The sequence below is a fragment of the Eubalaena glacialis genome, chromosome X (assembly GCF_028564815.1).
Source record: "Eubalaena glacialis isolate mEubGla1 chromosome X, mEubGla1.1.hap2.+ XY, whole genome shotgun sequence".
NCBI classification, from domain to species: Eukaryota; Metazoa; Chordata; class Mammalia; order Artiodactyla; family Balaenidae; genus Eubalaena; species Eubalaena glacialis.
In genome coordinates, this window is record NC_083736.1 from 102,529,837 (window position 1) to 102,548,299 (window position 18,463).

Genomic DNA, 18,463 nt, shown 5'->3' on the forward strand with positions numbered 1-18,463 from the left:
CTTGGCCCTAAACTCCCATGGCATGGGCAAGGTTGTGTTATGTGAATCCTTTTACCCTTTGGGGCAGAAATCATGTGGAGGCTCTCAATACATCATCTAAGATAAGCTCAGATGTTCTGGAAAGTGCCATGAAGGTTGGCTAGACTAGAGTTTGACTTCATTTATGCTCATGAACTATCTGAAATGAAGATTTAAATTCTCTCTACTGAGGATACCACTTTAGATTTTTTACTGGTAGGAAACTGGGGCTGCTTGTAATTCAGATATCTGCCAAGTAAGGTCCCATTTTCCTACCTCAAATTGGTTACTTTGTTTATCGTGTGTGTGTGAATACATCCTCATTCCTTCTTTTAGCAAGGGAGTTCTGAAGGAATAAGAGTAGATCTTGCCTGCCTAAGCCTAGGTTGGGATCTATTATAACTCCTTTCAATTTGACACATATTCATTGAGTCCTAATGCATTCCTTCTCTGTCTCCAACATCTTAGAATCAGTGAAGTGCATACATTTTAGAAGGGAAATTCTGCATGTAGTATGCTGGAGATCAATTATTTGACACATGTTTAAACTGTGTTTAATTACAGGTGGTTGGGTTCATGTGTGCTGGGTAATCCAATTGGATACAGTCTGCAAAGAGAATCGATTTACTTCAAACTGCTGCCACTCCAGTATTTCTAACTAATGGGTTATGTGATGGTTTAAAAATAGGTCCACAAATTCTTTGATATTCCTCCCTTCCAGAAATGGAGGCTGCTTCCCCTCCCCTTGAATGTGGGCTGGCCTTAGTGACTGCTTCTAATGAATAGACTAAAAGAGAAGTGACAGTGTGTAGCTTTGGAGAGTAGATCATAAAAGGCACCACATCTTCTTCCTTATTCACCCTCTTGAATTGCTGTCTGGGGGAAAGATCCTGCCAATGGCCATCTTGGAAGTGGATCCTACAGTCCCAGTTGAGCCTTCAGATGACTGCAGCCCCTACTAATACCTTGACCTCAACTACATGAGAGATCCTGAGCTGGACACAACCACCTAGCTAAGCCACCCCAGAATTCCTGACCCACAGAAACTGTGAGATAAAAAATGTTTGTTGTTTTAAGCTACTATGTTTCAGAGTAATTTGTTTTATAGCAAGAGATAAGTAATACAGGTTAGAAATCTCAGAAATAGCCAGTGATACTTCTGAAAAAATGATCAGCTAAGTGGTTATTGCCAGACTTTAGGAATCTTGATCAACTGTTTAAAGTCCATTTTTTTGGCAAGGCCCTGCTTAGAACCTGTACAAACAATTTCATTCTCAATCCAGGTGTTAAAATCTAGGTCTTCGTAGTTCGAGCAATATGAATTTGCTTAGATAGATTCATGTGCTGTTCTGTACGCTTAATCAGAATATCACCAAACGCGTGCATTTTTAATTCCTTCCGCAAATATTACCTACATGCTTATTGGGTCTCTAGTACCATGCTGGGTGAAATAGGTGCTCTTATGCATCTATTCATTCACAAGCATTATCTGAGCATCTACTAGGACCCAGGTACTGTGCTCAGCACTGAGGATACAGAAATGAACATGACACCTTGCCCTTGAGGGAACCAGCATTTAGTTGAGGAAGTAAATACATACAAGTAAATACATACTTTACAACACAGTTGTGGTGAATGTTACCCCAGAGATATGAATAACGTGCTATGATGTTGCGGAGAATGGAACAACTATTTCTATTTGAGGTGTTGAAGGATGAATAGGAGTTTTCAAGCAAAGAAGAGTGGCAGGTTTGAGGGATGGCATTCCAGGTGCGGGAGAACAGGGTATGCAAAGACATGGAAGTATGAAAAGCCTGAGCTGCCTCTTCACAGTTGAGTTCCTTCTGCTTGAGAATAAAGAGATGGCCGGTGATAGGCACGGTAGTGTGAGGCCAGCAGGACCGGCTTTTTTTCCAGGCCACGGGCATTTCAAAGCCAACAGGCTGCTCAAGCTGCCTCAAATTGAAGAAGCGATAAAGAGTGCTTTTGCTCTCTGCCCCAAGGCTCTCAGGCTAGAAGAATTCTCATGGTGAACCCTGAGCTTTGGGAGGACAAATGTGTAAATCTTCTGGAGCATATAATTTCTTTACCATGAAGGACTCAAATTGTCTGTGCATGAGTCTACTAAGCTTCTAAACTTGGCCTTCTGTGCCCTTTTGCCTTTTAGATCAGTGCCACTCAAGCTATGGGTGCGAGACCTCGTACCAGAACGTAAAGCAGCACACTGCTGCCTTTATCAGTAAAATCATGCTATGAAGTAAATGGTTTGCTCAGTGGCATGATTTACATTTGCCACAAGCTCCTAATCTCATCACACACTGATAAATAGTTCATGGGTCAGCAGTGATCCCTAGACCACATTTTTTAGATTGTTCACGATCCACTAAATAAAATCCTATATGACAAATGTCTTTATTTCCTTTCAGAGCCTGGCCTATATGTCCCTTTTCTCCTGTGAGAATGATGCAATTTATTTTGTTTCTCTTTTGGTTTTGACTTCTAAAAAATTCAAAGTCAAATTTGAAGCTCAAGGGCATCCACCATGTTGACACTTTGAGGGAGGCGGCTTTTTTTCTTAGCTTTTGTTTTTGATTCTGATTTTCTATCTCAAATTTATGTTTGACTTGATTATTTCATTGACTGTGCATTGGCTGGATGACGTTGAGAATGATGGCAATGAACACAACCATGACAAATAGCATTACAGCAGGCACGGCAAGTGGGCCAGATTTCTGGTCTGCATCCGTTTGAGTAGAATCGGTGTCGTAGCTGTGTCTCCATGACCCCAAACAAGTTGAGCTGGTTAGTCTCTGAATTGATAGAATTGGTCTCATGGAGACACAAATGGTGTTCATGAGGAACTCATTCCTCTGCATGCAGAGGGTACTGGCCTCTGTAAATGAAGTCAGCGTGCACAGTTAGGAGAAGAGCACTCACCGTCTTGGTCGTTACCTGAGTCAGCTGGAGACTTGCTCCGGCGCATGGGGCCAGGGCTCTTGGCTGAACTCTTCTGAGGTGTTGGGGATGCCTTTGGGCCAGCTGTGGCTGATGGGTTTCCCTTCATGACTCGGCATTCTGGTGGAAAAGGACACAGCCAGCTTAGTAGAGCCGGGGAGAACCAAGACTCAGCATCTCACCAACCTCTGGAAACTGCAATAAGCACCACATACCAAAGCACCTTAGGACTCAGGACTACAAGGTGGTTCTCATTGTTTGAAGGAACGATGGCTCTGGAGAGGGAGGCATGGGAGAAACTTTCAAAAGTCACCTGGGCTAAGCCAGGTGTTTAAATTCCTGAATCATGGAAACAAGGGAAGGAGTAGAAAAGCAGTTCGGGCAGGTAATTCAATAGTCAAGTCAATCATTTTTGGATAACCCAGTCATGTCTCAGAACAGCACCTGTTGACATAATTAATTAATTTCCTTGGAGAAGAGATTGACAGCTCAGAGGTTGCAGCCACGCAGATGAAACATTCATGAGTAATTTAAAGGAGGGGGAGGGAGCTATTATTTATTATTCATCACATGCCATGTATTGTAATAGGCATATTAAGGATGTCATGCCATCTTATAAAGAAGCACTACTACCACCACCACCATCTTGCATTTATAGAGTTCTTTTCGATTTTCAATGCATGTTTTCATCATCTGCTATGCTGGTTTAATGAATAAATGGACCAGCAGTGACTATGCCACTCAGAACTTACAGAAAGCCCCTGGGTGTGTAGGAGAGTCTGCCAAATGCTCCTCCTACTTCCCCAGCCCCAATCTGATACGTTCAGAGCACCCTTTCTATGCAGGTCACTCAGCATCCCTACAATGGTAATTTAGGGGCACTGACTGTACTAATATATTAGGAGGATTATTATACTCATTTTGTGGATGAGAATACAAAGAGCTTAAGCCTCTCGCTTAGGGTCACAAAGGAAGAAAACAGCAGAATAAGGATGAGCAGTCAGGTCTCCTGAGTCCCAGTCTAGAGCTCTTTCCACGATACTTTCCCCAACCTCATGTGATCATGCTCAAAGTGGAACCAAACAGCTAGGCACAGGGTTGTCTCTTCATTGGACACCTCCTTGTCACCTTCTACTTAAAGATACATTGAAAACATCAGTCACTCAGAAAGATTAGATCTTCTCCGGTAAATTAAGTTTTTCAGGAAACTGAGTTAAGCAGAAAGCTCATTTTTGTTTGTTTTACTTCTTGTTTTGATGGATAAACTTTAGTGATCACTGTCCAGAGCTGAAGATGTAGAAGATACAAGAAACTGGACACAGCCTGAGATTCGTTTCGCTATTTTATGGTCATTTGCCTCTTCTCATAAAGTGAACACGGTAGAAATGCCACCTCTTTCAGGGTCCTTGTCACTTGAGTTGTTTGTAGACTCTATATTAGTACAACTTGATTTGTTTTTTCCCACACTTTATTCCTCGTTATTGGGAAATACGTTTTGACTGTGTCTTTCCATCGGGATCATACCCTAGTCCTGTGGCTGTGTGAGCTAATTCACCGTGAACTTACACGTGGAGCTTGGACTCAAGCAAAGGGAGATGGGCAGATGCTCACCTCCTTCCTGAACTTAACAATCTTCTGGAATCTTGAGCCACAAATCAGGGGGAATGGGGCAACAAGCCAGAAGGTGGGAAGAGGGAAAATGTTTGACATTAACGACACAGTGGAAAATATTTCTAAAATGGAAACATCAACATGGGCCAAAGAGCTGGAGGATGTTGACTACAAAAAAAAACATATGCATACAATATTCAAGTTCTGAATCCAAATGTTCCTCCCCGTGGTCTGATTGAGCCTGTCAGCCCGTGTGACATAATATATGGTTCAAGAAATATGCACTATTGGGGCAGGTAGTGAGTTTTATTGAGTCTGGAGGCCAAACATCTGAGATATGCAATCAACTTTCACTTAGAGACTCATGTATCCAACTATACAAGAGAAAGGGACCATGCATGGATGCTTTCTAGGCCATATAAGCCCATGGAAATCCTAAGGGATAGAAGGAGTGAGAACAATGGAACAATAAAATTCAGTGGTTGTCCTTACCATTTTCATCCAGAGAAAAGTCATCCTGAGCATAACGAAATTTTTCAGGACCACAGGCAATAAACACATCGTCGTCACCAAAGAAATCATGGAGACAGGTTACCTACAGAGAAAGCGGAAACATTGAATTGATATTTGATGGTCTTGTGACAATGAACTTCATGCCATGTTGGCACGGGAAAAAAGTTTCACATCTGGGCCATCATTTTAGCCCCCAGGGATCTCCTTTTTCTCAAAATACCAGGCTCAGAGTCTGCACCACAGCCCCTCGTGAGTAAAGATATACTGAGTGCCATTTTCTTTCCATGTTGCATGTGTGGTATCTTGTTTCCATTTCACCAAGAGTAACTTCAAGACCATGTCCAAATGGAATGTTCCCATCTGAATAAAAGTCAGCAAGCAGATGACCCTACAAATGTCACCTTTCCTCAGAGCCTCAAAGACAAGAGTGCTGCTAGCCCAAGTCTGGGGGCAGGGGTGTAGGCCAAGGAAGATGAGAAAGACCTTCTGCAACCTGAGATGGACAGACTCTGGCTGACCGAGACGTGGAAGTCCCTCTCTCTATCTTCATGACTTTCGAAAGAAGGACACCAGTTTTTAACCGCTTTGGACCCACAAAAATTGGACTGTTTGCTAAAAGTGAACTGAGCGCCTGGTAGTAGCCCAGAATACCATTCCTCTCTGAAAAAAAAGGAGGGGAAAACTGTCCTAACCACTTAAAATTTAATCAAGAGCAATGCATCCCTGTAGGCTTGAGGGTCTGCTGGAAAAGTCGTGTTCCCAGGACCCTTCCCGCCCTCTAGCGCCCTATGCATTGCGGCTTCTCCACAACAGAGAGACAGTCCTCCCCAACTCCTTTTCTGCACAAAGAAATGAGGGTCCCTGGGAAAGTATGCTGCTCCCTGCAGTCTCCCCACTTCGCAGCTTTCCTAATTACATTTGATAATTAGTCCAGCACACCAGGGAAAGCCCAGGAGAAACCATAGAGTCAAAACATTCTTATCCCAATCCTTAGCTTGAAAGTGTTCAAAGCTTCGAATTGTTCTAAGCTACCCATTCAAGCTGCTAGTAATGACTTTCCAAAGGCACCGTGCTCACAAACTAACAACTGCTTGCTGGGTGCAGAGATCAATATGTTACATTTGAAAAATGTTTGTATTAATAACATCATCACCCACCCAGGGTCTATTCAATCCCTGTTCCCCCAGCCAAGATGATTGCAAGCCTTACACAAAGCAAGAGATGCTTAAACATTATCCGCATTGTCTCAGCCTCCCAATCACCCAAAGGATGCCAAGGGAAGAGAGGGAGACTTGGAGGGCTGCTGCGTTCACCCCTATTAAGCCTCTTCCCAGCCCTGGGTCCTGACCTCATCAAATAGGCCACCATCCTTCTTCAGCCCACTCGTCCTCACCCATTCACTCCACAATCATGTAACAACAAACAGAGCTACCACTCATTGAATGCTTACTCTGAACAGGCGCTCTGCTAAGTACTTCCAAATCTGTCATCCCATTTTACTCTCACAACAATTCCTAGAAGTTGGCATTATTGTCATCACTATTTTACAGATGAGAAAACTGAGGTCCAGAGACAATAAGTAAATTACTCAGGTGGAAAGTGATGAAGCCAAGTAAGTGCAGATCGATGTGACGCCAAAGCCTGTGCTTTTAGCCACTCAGTAATACAAAGCACTTACATATGGTTCAGGCACTGGGGAGACAAAGATGAGTAAGACTCAGGCCATGACTTCATGGAGCTCATAATCTGATGGAATGAGATACACTGAAACAGAACATTTCAATATCATGTCATGAGCGCTAGGAGTATCTGCAGGTGCCTTGGGAGCTATTTAGTACCACCTCCAAGTGACCCAGTCACTAACTGGCATGTTAGTTCAATAAGCAGCCTGCATATTGCCCTGGTAGTGGATCCAACGATAGAGGCTACATACATGGCTTTGAACCCTTCTGCAGACGCCCACTGACATCTTGGACCAATACAATTTGGAGCCCCTAACTATGATACATTGTGTGCCTCTGAATTGTTTATCCCTTGCCACCTCTTGACCCTGAAGATCTCTGCCATGCTCTGTGTTTGAGGTTGCCCCTGACTCTGACTGGCTTCATTTAGTTTTGGTCATGAGTGAGGGAAGCCCCTCCCTTGGGCATCCCTCCACTAGTGGTCTCTAGCATTTAGCACTCCGTTTCAAAACCTGCCTGTATTTTCATGAATACTCACCTAGTCCTTCCCATTAAATCACAGCTCTCCTGAATGTAAAGACCAAGTTTATCGCTCCCTATGTATCTTCCCGTGGTTCCTGGTAGAGCACTTAATCGCATAGTGAGAATTTAGCCAGGGCTGTTTTTGCCTCAACTGAATGTAAAGAAAATAAGAAGGAGGCTTTGTAAGGCTACACAAAGGCAGAAAAGTAGAAACAAGAAAGAAGAAATCAATAGTGGCAGACAATAGGACCTAGCATTCAAAGGTTTTGAAAGGTAACACAAATATATAAATTTAGGAACAAGAAAGGAGCAATGACTGTGAATTCAGAAGTTATTATTTGCATAACTATGACAGTTAGTTTGAAAACAGATGAAACGGATCATTTTTAAAGGAAAACATAAATAAAGAAATTAGCTCAAAAAGAAATAGAAAACCTCAACCAACTACTGGTCATAAAAGGAATTTAGTAAATACTTCAAACAGCGACTCTTCCCCCAAAGGTACCAGACCATTCATTTTGGAGGTATCTGTGGAAATCACTTCCCAAGAAGAAAAACCGAAAGCTCAAAAGCAGCCATCGCAGTGACATGCCATGCTATCCTATTGTAGGACAACAAAGCCTTCACAGACTGCTCTGGGGGTTGCTGTTACAGTGACCCAGCCTCCTCCAACTCCAAGCCTCTCTGCCCCCGCCCAGGCTTTGGGAAAAGCCTTTGGATAACCCCTTCTCTGGGGAGCTTCTAAGAAAGGCAAAGCCCCTATGCTTCTGACAAATTCACAGTGGTGTGGCTGGCTTCAAACACATTCATTTTGCAATCCAGCTGTTCAGCATCAGGTTTCTTGTGTGATCCCACCCCACATTTTACTGGTTCCCAAATGTAGACAAATTCATATTGTGCATGTGGATACCCAGCTTTCCCAAATGCCTTGGATACTGAGACACAGCAGCCCTCCCCTGCTTTGTTACAGAGCTGGGAAAATAGAAAGCCCTCCATCTTAAATATGAGGAACCCAAAACACAGAATGTCAAAGTGGCTGAAGGATACACAGATGGATCATGGCACAGTTGAGACTAGCACTCAGGTGTCCTGATTCAATTCGGGACAAAACAATTCAATTGCCTGAGAGAACGTGCCTTCCTAATCCCTGATTTCAAAGGCTTGTATACAGCTTAGGCAGGAGAGTCACCTTTTGTCCTCATCAATGCCTGATACGCATTAGAACATTTTACTGGACTCAAAAAAGATAACATCTTTATGGATCACATTTTAAATCTATGGATGAGAAAACTCCCATTCATTACCGTAACTGGTAACTGAGTATGCAGTAGACAAGGAGGACGAGGAGGAGGGGAAGGAGGAGGAAAGGAAGAAAGAGGAAGAAGGAAAAGAAAGAGAAGACTGGAGGGTAAGACATAATTTCCAAATGAAACTCACACTCACATCTGCTTTTTAAAATTCCATTCACTTAACACGATACAAAATCCACCTTAGGTTACGTTGCAAATATATAATTTTGCAAACCATTATTTTTGTGGTAAAATTTCTGTCATGAGGTGGCAACGAAAGTGGTAAAAATAATAATCATTATGATACCACTTACAGCATCCTCAGAGATCAAGGGTCTTGCTGACATCAGCTTTTGTTTGAAACACACGGGTATTTAAGTCAGAGGAGAGAACACAAAAGCATGACACCCGTCTTTGTAATTAATCAACTGCCAGCACAAAATCAATAAAGTCAATCAATTCACGTGAACACTGAACCATTTACTCGATAGTCTTCCTTTAAAAAAGAAAAACAGCATGAGTTGGGGGAAGGGAAGCTAGCTTGGTTATGCATTAGCGCGAACAATAGATTATATGGACCATCCAGTGGCTTAAATGTCGAAGTACAAATGGGGAAACAGAGACAACAGATCACTGTGTGTGGCAGTCCATTAGCTGCAAATGGCAAATTCACTCTGTGATTTGATTTAAGCTTGATTAGATTCTCCATCCACATATTACAGACGCTGGCAGTGAGTTCTCATACGTGTCTGCTGCTGGTAGATTCTACATTTCACTATCTAACTGTTCAGAACGAAATGTAAGGTCTTGCTCGTATAGCTATGAGACTCACTTCCAACGTGCAAAATATTTTCATTGAAAGTTCAATTCCACTAATATTCACTCATAAAACACTTGCTATGGCAAAGGAACTATGTGAGAGATACAGAAATGTACAGAAAAAGGCCCCTGTCTTCCGAGTTGACAGCATAATAAGGAGTCAGAACCTCACAAATAATTGGAATACAAGACATACTGTTTTTAGCACCATTACAGAGGCACAAAAAGCAAGAGGAGCACAGGTGACAAAGAGAAGAATTCTAATCATGAGAACTGGGGAAGGCTGCACGGAGAAGATGACACAAAGTCTGACTCTTGAAGGGCGTGTGGGATATAGGTTGATGGAGACAGGAGTAAAAGGGATTCCAGGTAACTGCATAAATAAAGGAAAGGAAGCAGGGAACGTGCCTTTTTCTTAATAGCCCTGGAAGAAGAACTGCATCTTGTTGACTATAGTCACAGAGATTCTAACTCTCTATAGCACAACTGCCCGGACCCATCTGCCAACCTTCTGCACAGACAAAACATACAGTTGTCTACTGGTGGAATTCAGGGTGAAGGAAAGGGCAGAGAGTGTCTATGGGGAGAGGAGTGGCCCCAGGGGCGCAGAAGAGGGAACTCTGTGGCAAGGAAGACAAACCACACTGATTTCCCCGTCTTGCCAACAGTGGGCCCTGCCCATAGTGTCGCTGGCAAGCTTTGCAAAATGAGTTAATGAAAGATTCAGTAAACATTACGGATGAGGCTTTTTCTAAAAGTTACTGCCACTCTCATTCTGGAACATTTCCTGCCTGCCTGCCCTGGATGGGCTCCAGTCACAGGCTGGCGCAGGGTTGGTGTGGTGAGCGGAGACAATGTTTATCTCTAGACTCCTATATTCAACTACCTGCTTGGCAGCTCCGTTTGGTTATCTGACAGGCATCCCAGATTTAATATGCCCCAAACCAAATTCTTCCTGCTTCTTCTCCAAATCCCACTTCCCTCCAACTTTCCTCATCTCAGTCACTGGTACCACAATTCCGCCAGCTGCCCAAACCAGAAATCTGGGAGTCATTTTTTCATTAGAAGTCACATTTTATCTTGCCCATTGTCACCAGAGGCAGAATAAAATCCACTTTCTATCTTGGCTGTATATTACCCAATCTCTTATGCCACATATGCTACCTAGCTCCAGTCACACTGGCCTTCTTTCTGCTTCTCAAACACATCAAGACCTTTCGTGCTTCACAGCCTCCCTCTTGCAGCTCCCTCTACATAGAAAGTACTCTTCCCAGAGCCACAGGCCTAGCTGCATCTTCCCCATCAAATCTTCACCACGTACTGGGGGACGTCCCTGGTGGTCCAGTGGTTAGAACTCCGTGCCTCCACTGCTGGGGGCCCAGGTTCAATTCCTGGTCAGGAAACTAAGACCCCGTAAGCTGCACGGCGTGGCCAAAAACAAAAACCCCAAAACAACAACGGCAACAAAAATAAAATAAAGTACCACATACTGTATTTAAGTCTGAGCAACCCTCAATTTACATGCCATTGTTGCTTAGCATTTCAGATCTTTTATTTAACCCCACAAATTAGTCATTATTATTTTAATTATTTTATATAGTTAATATTATTTAAGTTTATCTACATATACATTTACCAGTCTATTTGATCACCATTTCTCGTTACACCACTTCTCTGGGGTCATTTGAAAATTAGGAACATGTTTGACCTTCCCACTCTATCTTCCATACCTCAGTCTCACCTTCATATTTTCCATCTTCTTATCTCTTAGGGCTACATTCTGGAAAATATCTTCAAATCTGCCACTTTGCTCTTTCTTTCTTCAGATGTATTTAATTTGCTGTTTAACCCACTCAAAGAGCTTCGAATTTCAATGATAATAATTTTGACTTTTAGAAATTCTATTTCATTGTTTTACTCAAATTTGCCTGGTCATAGCTGATAGTCTCTTTTTCTTATCCCATTTTGGTTACATGTTTTGTTTATTTAAATAATCCATATTAAGTTATTTTAGGTCCTTATCTGATCGTTGTAATATCTTATGTCCTTGAGAATCCAAATCTGTTGTTCCTGCTAACTCTCCCTCATGGTGACTGGTTTCCTTTTGTGTGTGATAATTTTTAAAATTATGAGGTCATATTTGATTAAATCAAATCTTTGGGAATCCTCAGGGGTCTAGGTTGGGGATGCTTTTCTCTGAAAAAGACATGAATTTGTTTCTGCCAGGTGCCAGGGTTCACTAACAATATGGGGGCAGCACCTTTTTTCAGCTATGGTTTCCCTTGTGACATGAGTAGTATGAATCTGAATTCCAGACCTGTGTCAGAGCAAGCTTTGGGCTGCAAATTCTCAAGAGGATACTTGGCTAGCACCAGCCACATCAGCAGTTAACAGTAGTACTCTTGTTTATTTTGTTTCCTACCTGGAGTCATGACAGAGACAAACAAGTTTACAGGTAGGTTTTTGGTATATCCCCTTTTAAGGGTCCTGGCTTAATGCGGAGGTTGCAGCTTCAGGTCCCTCACTTTTCAAGGACCTTGTGTCAACTGAAAAAAAAAACCCAAAACCCTGCACAACATAAAAAGCTTGAGTCAAGTTTATTCAGTATCTTACTGAGGACTATAGCCCAGGAGACAGCCTCTCAGACAGCTCTGAGAAATTGTTTTCAAGAGGTAAGGGGTGGGGGGGTTAGTATATATGTGATTTTGGTGAAGGAGGTACGTGCAACTAAGCACACATCTCGGTAGAAGGTTGCTGATAGTCACGAGGAACAGATACCTTAGTTAATGGTTTTAGTGCTTTTCTAAGTATAGAAAGATGCAAGAATCCAGTTTCATAAAAAAAAAAAACTTCTCCTGAAAATATCTATCTGAAGGCCTGTTCTGCCAGTTTTCCCAGAGCACTGAGTACCTCATTCTTGATCTCCGTCATGAACTCCTTTCAGGGTGGGTTGAAGGTCAGCGACTGAAGTAGCTAATGACTCAATCCTTGTAGAGCCAGATGATGAGTGACATTCTTTAGTTGGCACTTGCATGTCCTGCACTTCTGATAATATCCAAAGCACCGGGCTCCGATTATGGGTTTTGCCCTCAGGGAAGCTCAGGCCTTTACATACTGCCTGCTGCTCTAGTTTCAACTTCTGGCCCCTCTTCTCTCTCCTGCCTTTCTTTTCCGGAAGCTTAGAAAAACATTTTAAAATGTTTGTTGCAGGTTCCTCAAAACACTACACACAGAATGACGTATAACTGGGTCCCTGGACCCAATTTTAACATGTGAGGGTGTGTGTGTGTGTGTGAAGTGGTTTCTCCACACCTCTAATAAGCAAAGCTTGGATACCAGCAGGGTGTCCTACAATTCCACTGAATTCTGACACTATCTATCTATCTGGAGATAGCATCAGATTCCATGGGTTATGGGTTCAGTCCTACAAGACTGCCCCCCACCCTTTAGAGATCAGTCACAAGCCTAGGTTGTTGTTACCTGGACTTCTGACCAACTGGCTATAGATCAGAGGTTAAATTTCTTCCAATTGGAGTAAACAGAGCAGACTTGTTTGGGATTCTCTAATGTTGGGGAACCAGCAGGAGGACACTTTGACCCCATCAATGTCTAACCCCATTTCTTAATAACCATCTAAAGATTTCCACCTTGCTGGGACAACTCTTCCGTCTCCGTTTACTCTTTGTTTCGCTCCTATCGATATTTGCTTTATTCACCTTATTTCTCATAACCATTTCAACATTTCCACCTTGTTGGGAAGAGTCCCGTGACTCTCCCCTCAGCCCCTCCTTATTCCCTTGTTAATTAACCTAATGTTTTTATTAGCATCTGTAAGACCCCTGAGGGGAAGCTGAGGCAGCAAATTCCATAACGCTTCCAGAACTGTTTTTTATGTTTTCCAACATTAAGATTATAAGGGGTGCCCACGTGCAAGTGCCCTGGATAACAGGTATATTCAGCGGGTGAATATTCCGGTCATCACAAAGCCAGTACTACATGGCTTGCATACAAGCATCAGCCGCTTCATTTGGGGTGTTCTACTTGACATTCATAAGGCGAGACAGACAGCCCCTCTGTTCAGGGTAAACAGACCTTACATCGGCGTTTATCCAGCCCACCATGCTGGCTGCTCCCTCGGGAATAAGCTGCTTTGTGTCTCTCACAGTCCATTTTGGTAAAGGTTCTCCAGGAAGCTGATGATACTGATTCACAGAATGAAACAACTCCTTCATACCACACTCCCTGGTTTCAGTAGTTTCTTGGTTTTGCCCTCTCCCCATGCTAACTTCTTGGTAACCAGAGGTCTTAGAGGTACTTTGTGTTGTCCCTGCACAATTTTTACCTTGGCAGGGGGTGGGGGGAGGCAGCTGAAGTTCTGAGTCACTGAAATCTGCTTTTGGTCTAGCATCAAAATCGGACACACTATTCTCTTTTAGTTTATCTATTATAGATCACAATACCCAAGGGAGTGAATATTTTGCCTCGCTCTTATCAGTTTACATTTCCTTATGCATCCAGTGAATTAACTCCCCAGGAGTTGGAGCCATCACTAAATTCCACTGGTAACTTTTACCTTTAGGAAGTGATTGCAGCATAGCTGCTGCTTCGTACTGTGGGTGACCATGTGGCCACACAGGAATCAAAGGTTCATCATTCTTCTGTCCTTTCATCCTTTCTCTTCCAAACCACAAGTTTCTGTGAGCCAGGGCTGTTCTAGCAAATCCCACTTCATTGACACCAGTCGTCAATTCCAGTGTGTGTGTGTGTGTGTGTGTGTGTGTGTGTGTTCACGGGGAGGTTCCCCACACCAACAAACAATTCTTGGACACCAGCTGGATGTCCTACAATTCAAGTCTGACACTATCTACCCAGACATAGTGTCAGATCCCACAGGTTAAGGGCTCAGTCCCACAAGACTGCCCCCAGCTCCTCCATTTCAGATGCCAATCACAAGCCCAGGTTCTCACCTGTACTTCTGACTGTTGGGTTATAAATCAGAGGCTCCCAAGACCTCTTCCTTAAGTTTGATTAATTTGCTAGAGTGGCTCACAGAACTCAAGAAAACCATTTACTCACTAGATTACTGGTTTATTATAAAAGGATATAACTCAGGAACAGCTAGATGGAAGAGATGCTTAGGGCAAGGTATGGGGAAAGGGCATGGAGTGTCCATGCTTTCTCTGAGTCAATCTCCCTTGCTCTCCACGTGTTCACCAACCTGGAAGCTCTCCAAACGCTCTCCTTTGGGTTTTCATGGAAGTTTGATTATATAGGCATGATTAATTAAATCATTGGCCATTGGCGATCCATTCAATCTCCAGCCCCTCTCCCCTCCCAAGAGGTCTCGGTGTGGGACTGAAAATTCTAACCCTTTAATCACATGGTTGATTCTCCTGGCAACCAGCCCCCATCCTCAGGTGCTTTCCAAAAGTTATTGCATTGACATAATAGAAACACCTTTATAGCTCTCATCACTCAGAAAATTCCAAGGGTTTTTGGAGTTCTTTTGCCAGAAATAGGGATAAAGACCAAATATATATTTCTTATTATAAATCACAATATCACACCTAAAGACCCAGCAATTCTACTTCTAGGTATATATACCAAAAAATTGAAAGTAGTGACTCAAATAGATAACTGTATGCAATGTCCATTACGGCAATATTTGCAATAGCCAAAAGGTAGAAACAATCCAAGTATCCACCAACAGATGAATGTATAAACAAAATGTGGTATATACATACGAGTCACATTGTATTAATGTATTCATACAATTCAACCACAAAAAGAATGCAGTTCTGATACATGCAAATTGGACCTTGAAAACATTATGCTAAATGAAATCAACTAGACACAAAAGGACAAATATTGTAGGATTCTACTTACGTGAGATATCTAGAATAGACAACATCATTGAGACACAAAGTAGACTAGAGGTTACCAGAGTCTAGGAGAAAGGGGATTGGGGAGTTACTGCTTAAAGATTACAGAGTTTCTATGTAGGACGATGAAAAAATTCTTGAACTGGGTAGTAGTGATGGTTGAACAACATTGCGAAGGTAATTAATGCCACTGAATTGCACACATGAAATGGTTAAAATGACAAGTTTTTTGTAATATATATTTTACCATAATTAAAAATATTAGTAATGTAATATACCCAAAACCACTGAATTATACTCTAAATGGATGAACTTATATTATGTGGATTATATCAATATATCAATAAAGCTGTTTAAAAAAGGGAAATGTAAAGAAAAATTTTGCTATAATTTATCCAGGATATAGTTGTATTGTAGCGGGAAGACTTTTTAGAAAACTTAGTCTGCCATATTGCAGAAGCAGAAGTCAAATTTCACCTATTCAGTGAGGTCTTCCTTATCTCCCAATCTAAGCTAGAACCACCACCACCACCATATAAGGTCCAAGAGAGTAGAACCCTCATCTGTTTTGTTCACCATTGTATCTCCACTAAGTCTAAGTCTAAAAAGTCAAATATTTAAAAAATATTATTATCACCAGTAATAACAAGAGTAGGAAGAGTCTAAGAACCATAATAATTAAAACTGTTTCATAATTAAGGATATTACAGTATAGTAAGATTATTCTAGACCACTAGTGATCATTGTCTACTGCACCACATATTAGAGGAAGTCATAAGAGATAAAGATTGACTTGTTTACTAAATTCTAGATCTATTTGTTTTCTAATTATATGCATTGAGAAACACATCCACCCCCTCCCCAACTAAAGACCATTTCTTTAAGCACGTAAGTTACCCTATGGGTTTTGTCCTTTCTCTCTCTTTCAACCGTCAAGGCATGCATTTCTTGAAGGCACTGACCGTGATTTGCCTCATGGTACCTTAGGAAACAGTGTTGACGGGCTGATTGTGCAGGGAGGGATTGATATTCTCTTCCCACTATCTTGCGCCACCCTCTGGAAATTCTCTGCCCCTCTGCAAGCTAGTTTATTCCTATGGCAAGTCATGTTGAGGCTGCCTCCCTCTGATCTCCAGCACTAGATCTGATTGGATCTCTCTTCTTCTTTTTCTGGTGAAGAGTGACTAGTCCTTAGAAGCTCTTCTCATAGGTTTCTAGGAAATAAAGTATCATGTGAAACTCCAGGAATAAATCACATTTCTGTCAACTGATTCCTTCCACTGGTCTTAGACTCAAAGCCAGTGGTGACTTTTCTTCCCACTTCATTCTAGAATTTCCCCCAGAAAACCCAGTTAGACTGAAATCTAGGCAGCCAGATCTCAGCTGGGCTATTGTCCCTCAAGGTTATTCTTTTCAACTTTTAAAATAATTTTTCTCTGAGTGGTGAAAGGACATAATAACCCCACATAGCTTTTGTTGTGTTGCATTTGTCAAGTGATCTCACCTCCATTACGTCATTTGGTTCATTAGCCCCATGTTTTATTCATGAAGCATGAAAGCTCATCAAGATTAAGTGACTTGTACAAGATCACATTGCTAGTTAGTTACAGAGCTGATACTGGAATTCCAGACTGCTTTTATTCTGCCACACTGGGTACCTAAGCTATACAGCAAAGGTACTCATTTCCTACATGGGGAGACCGAGGTAAGGAAATACAGTAGGGGACTCTGGGTAGTATGAAAATACCTGTGACCTGGGAAAGAGGGCCATAGAAGGGAAGATGGGAAGGAATAAGACTTTTTACCCTATTTTACCAGGAGCTAGTGTGATTTAATAACCCGAGCAAGGCTGTGCCAGCTCCCCTGGAAGCCTGGCAACCCCTCAGTGCTCCAGGGTGTTTTTTCCTTAGCTTTTCTTTGCCATTTTCCAAGAGTCTCTGTGTTGGCTCCCACTGGGGGCCTCACAGGGATGAGAACAGCTGCAGAGGCGCTGGAGTTGGGCTGCTGAGTCCATGCCCGGGACCGACACCTGCCCCTCCACAGGGCCCTGGGGACACGTTGGCTCAGAGAAACAGGGACGAGACAGAACTCCATTCATCAGAGAGAACTGGGGTGGAAAAACCCTGCCTGATCCCTTGGCACCACTAAGCTCTATGGTTGGCCCCGAGCCCCACGCAGCTCCAGATTCTGTTCGGTAGGGTCAGTTAAAAGAAGCAAGTGTGCTTCTAGGGCCCAATGCAGTTATCAATTGCATTTAACAGTTATCTGGTATCTACTGTGCACAAAGTATAGTGGGAGTATGGCTTTGGAATTCAGTAGAGGAAGGAAAGGTTTGTTTTAAAAAACGGGGGGAGTTCACCTCTACCTTGGTTCTAGGTTAAACCCTGCCATTGACTTACTGTGAAATCTTGGATAAGTTGCTTTCTCTCTGGGCCTCAGTTTCCTCTGCTGTAAGGTGTGGATGCTGTTCTAGAGCCATTTGAGGTCTAGGTCTCTTTTCTGTTACGAGCCCTTTTGAGAATTTGATGAAAGCTATGGATTTTCTTCCCAGAAAAATGCATATGTGCACACAGATAGCTAATTTTGCATATAATATAGGGAGTGTAAGGATTTCCCTAAAGCCCATCGATAGATCTTAAGTTTAGAACCTCTGAACTAGTTGATTTCTGAGGTATCTTCTAGCTCTGACAGTCTATAAAACATTCCAGGTTGGACACGGTTAATAAGCAGAGACACCAGGGCCAGAATGCTGGCAGCTGTCATGCAATCCCAGAGGCTTAACTGTACCCCCCTTCCCAGGCTTCCTGAGACTCCAGTCCAAGGGAAGCAAAAGGATGTAAGCTCATTCTCTGCAAACTCAGTCCAAAGGAAGCAAAGGGGTGCAAACTGATTTACAGCAAACCAGAGACTGGAGTGTGCATCAGACAGTTGCCTCCCAGGTTGCTGGAATTTAGCAAGGATACGAACTTCGTGAGAGACAGTAGGCACGAGAGTCATGGCCTCTAAATGTCCCTCAATGGTTGGTTGCAGATAGGACAAAGAGAATGGACTGTCCAATTGATAAGGAACATACAGCTTGATTATAGATGTTCAGAGGTGGTGACTCAGGAGCTAATTCTCAACGTGACTGGACAGAATACTAATGGCCATAAACCTACTGCATTTCCTTACA

At 42.6% G+C, this 18,463-nt stretch overlaps 1 protein-coding gene across 1 annotated transcript in view; it reads right to left on the reverse strand.

Moving 5' to 3' along the window:
* DCX (doublecortin) overlaps positions 1-18,463 on the reverse strand; it is a 111,235-nt gene that overhangs the window by 25,969 nt on the left and 66,803 nt on the right. Inside the window, exons 3-4 of the mRNA XM_061178198.1 lie at positions 5,077-5,179; positions 2,956-3,093 (exon numbers count right to left, since the gene is read on the reverse strand). Of these exons, the coding sequence (XP_061034181.1) occupies positions 2,956-3,093; positions 5,077-5,179 (241 nt within the window). The remainder of the gene's footprint in view (positions 1-2,955; positions 3,094-5,076; positions 5,180-18,463) is intronic.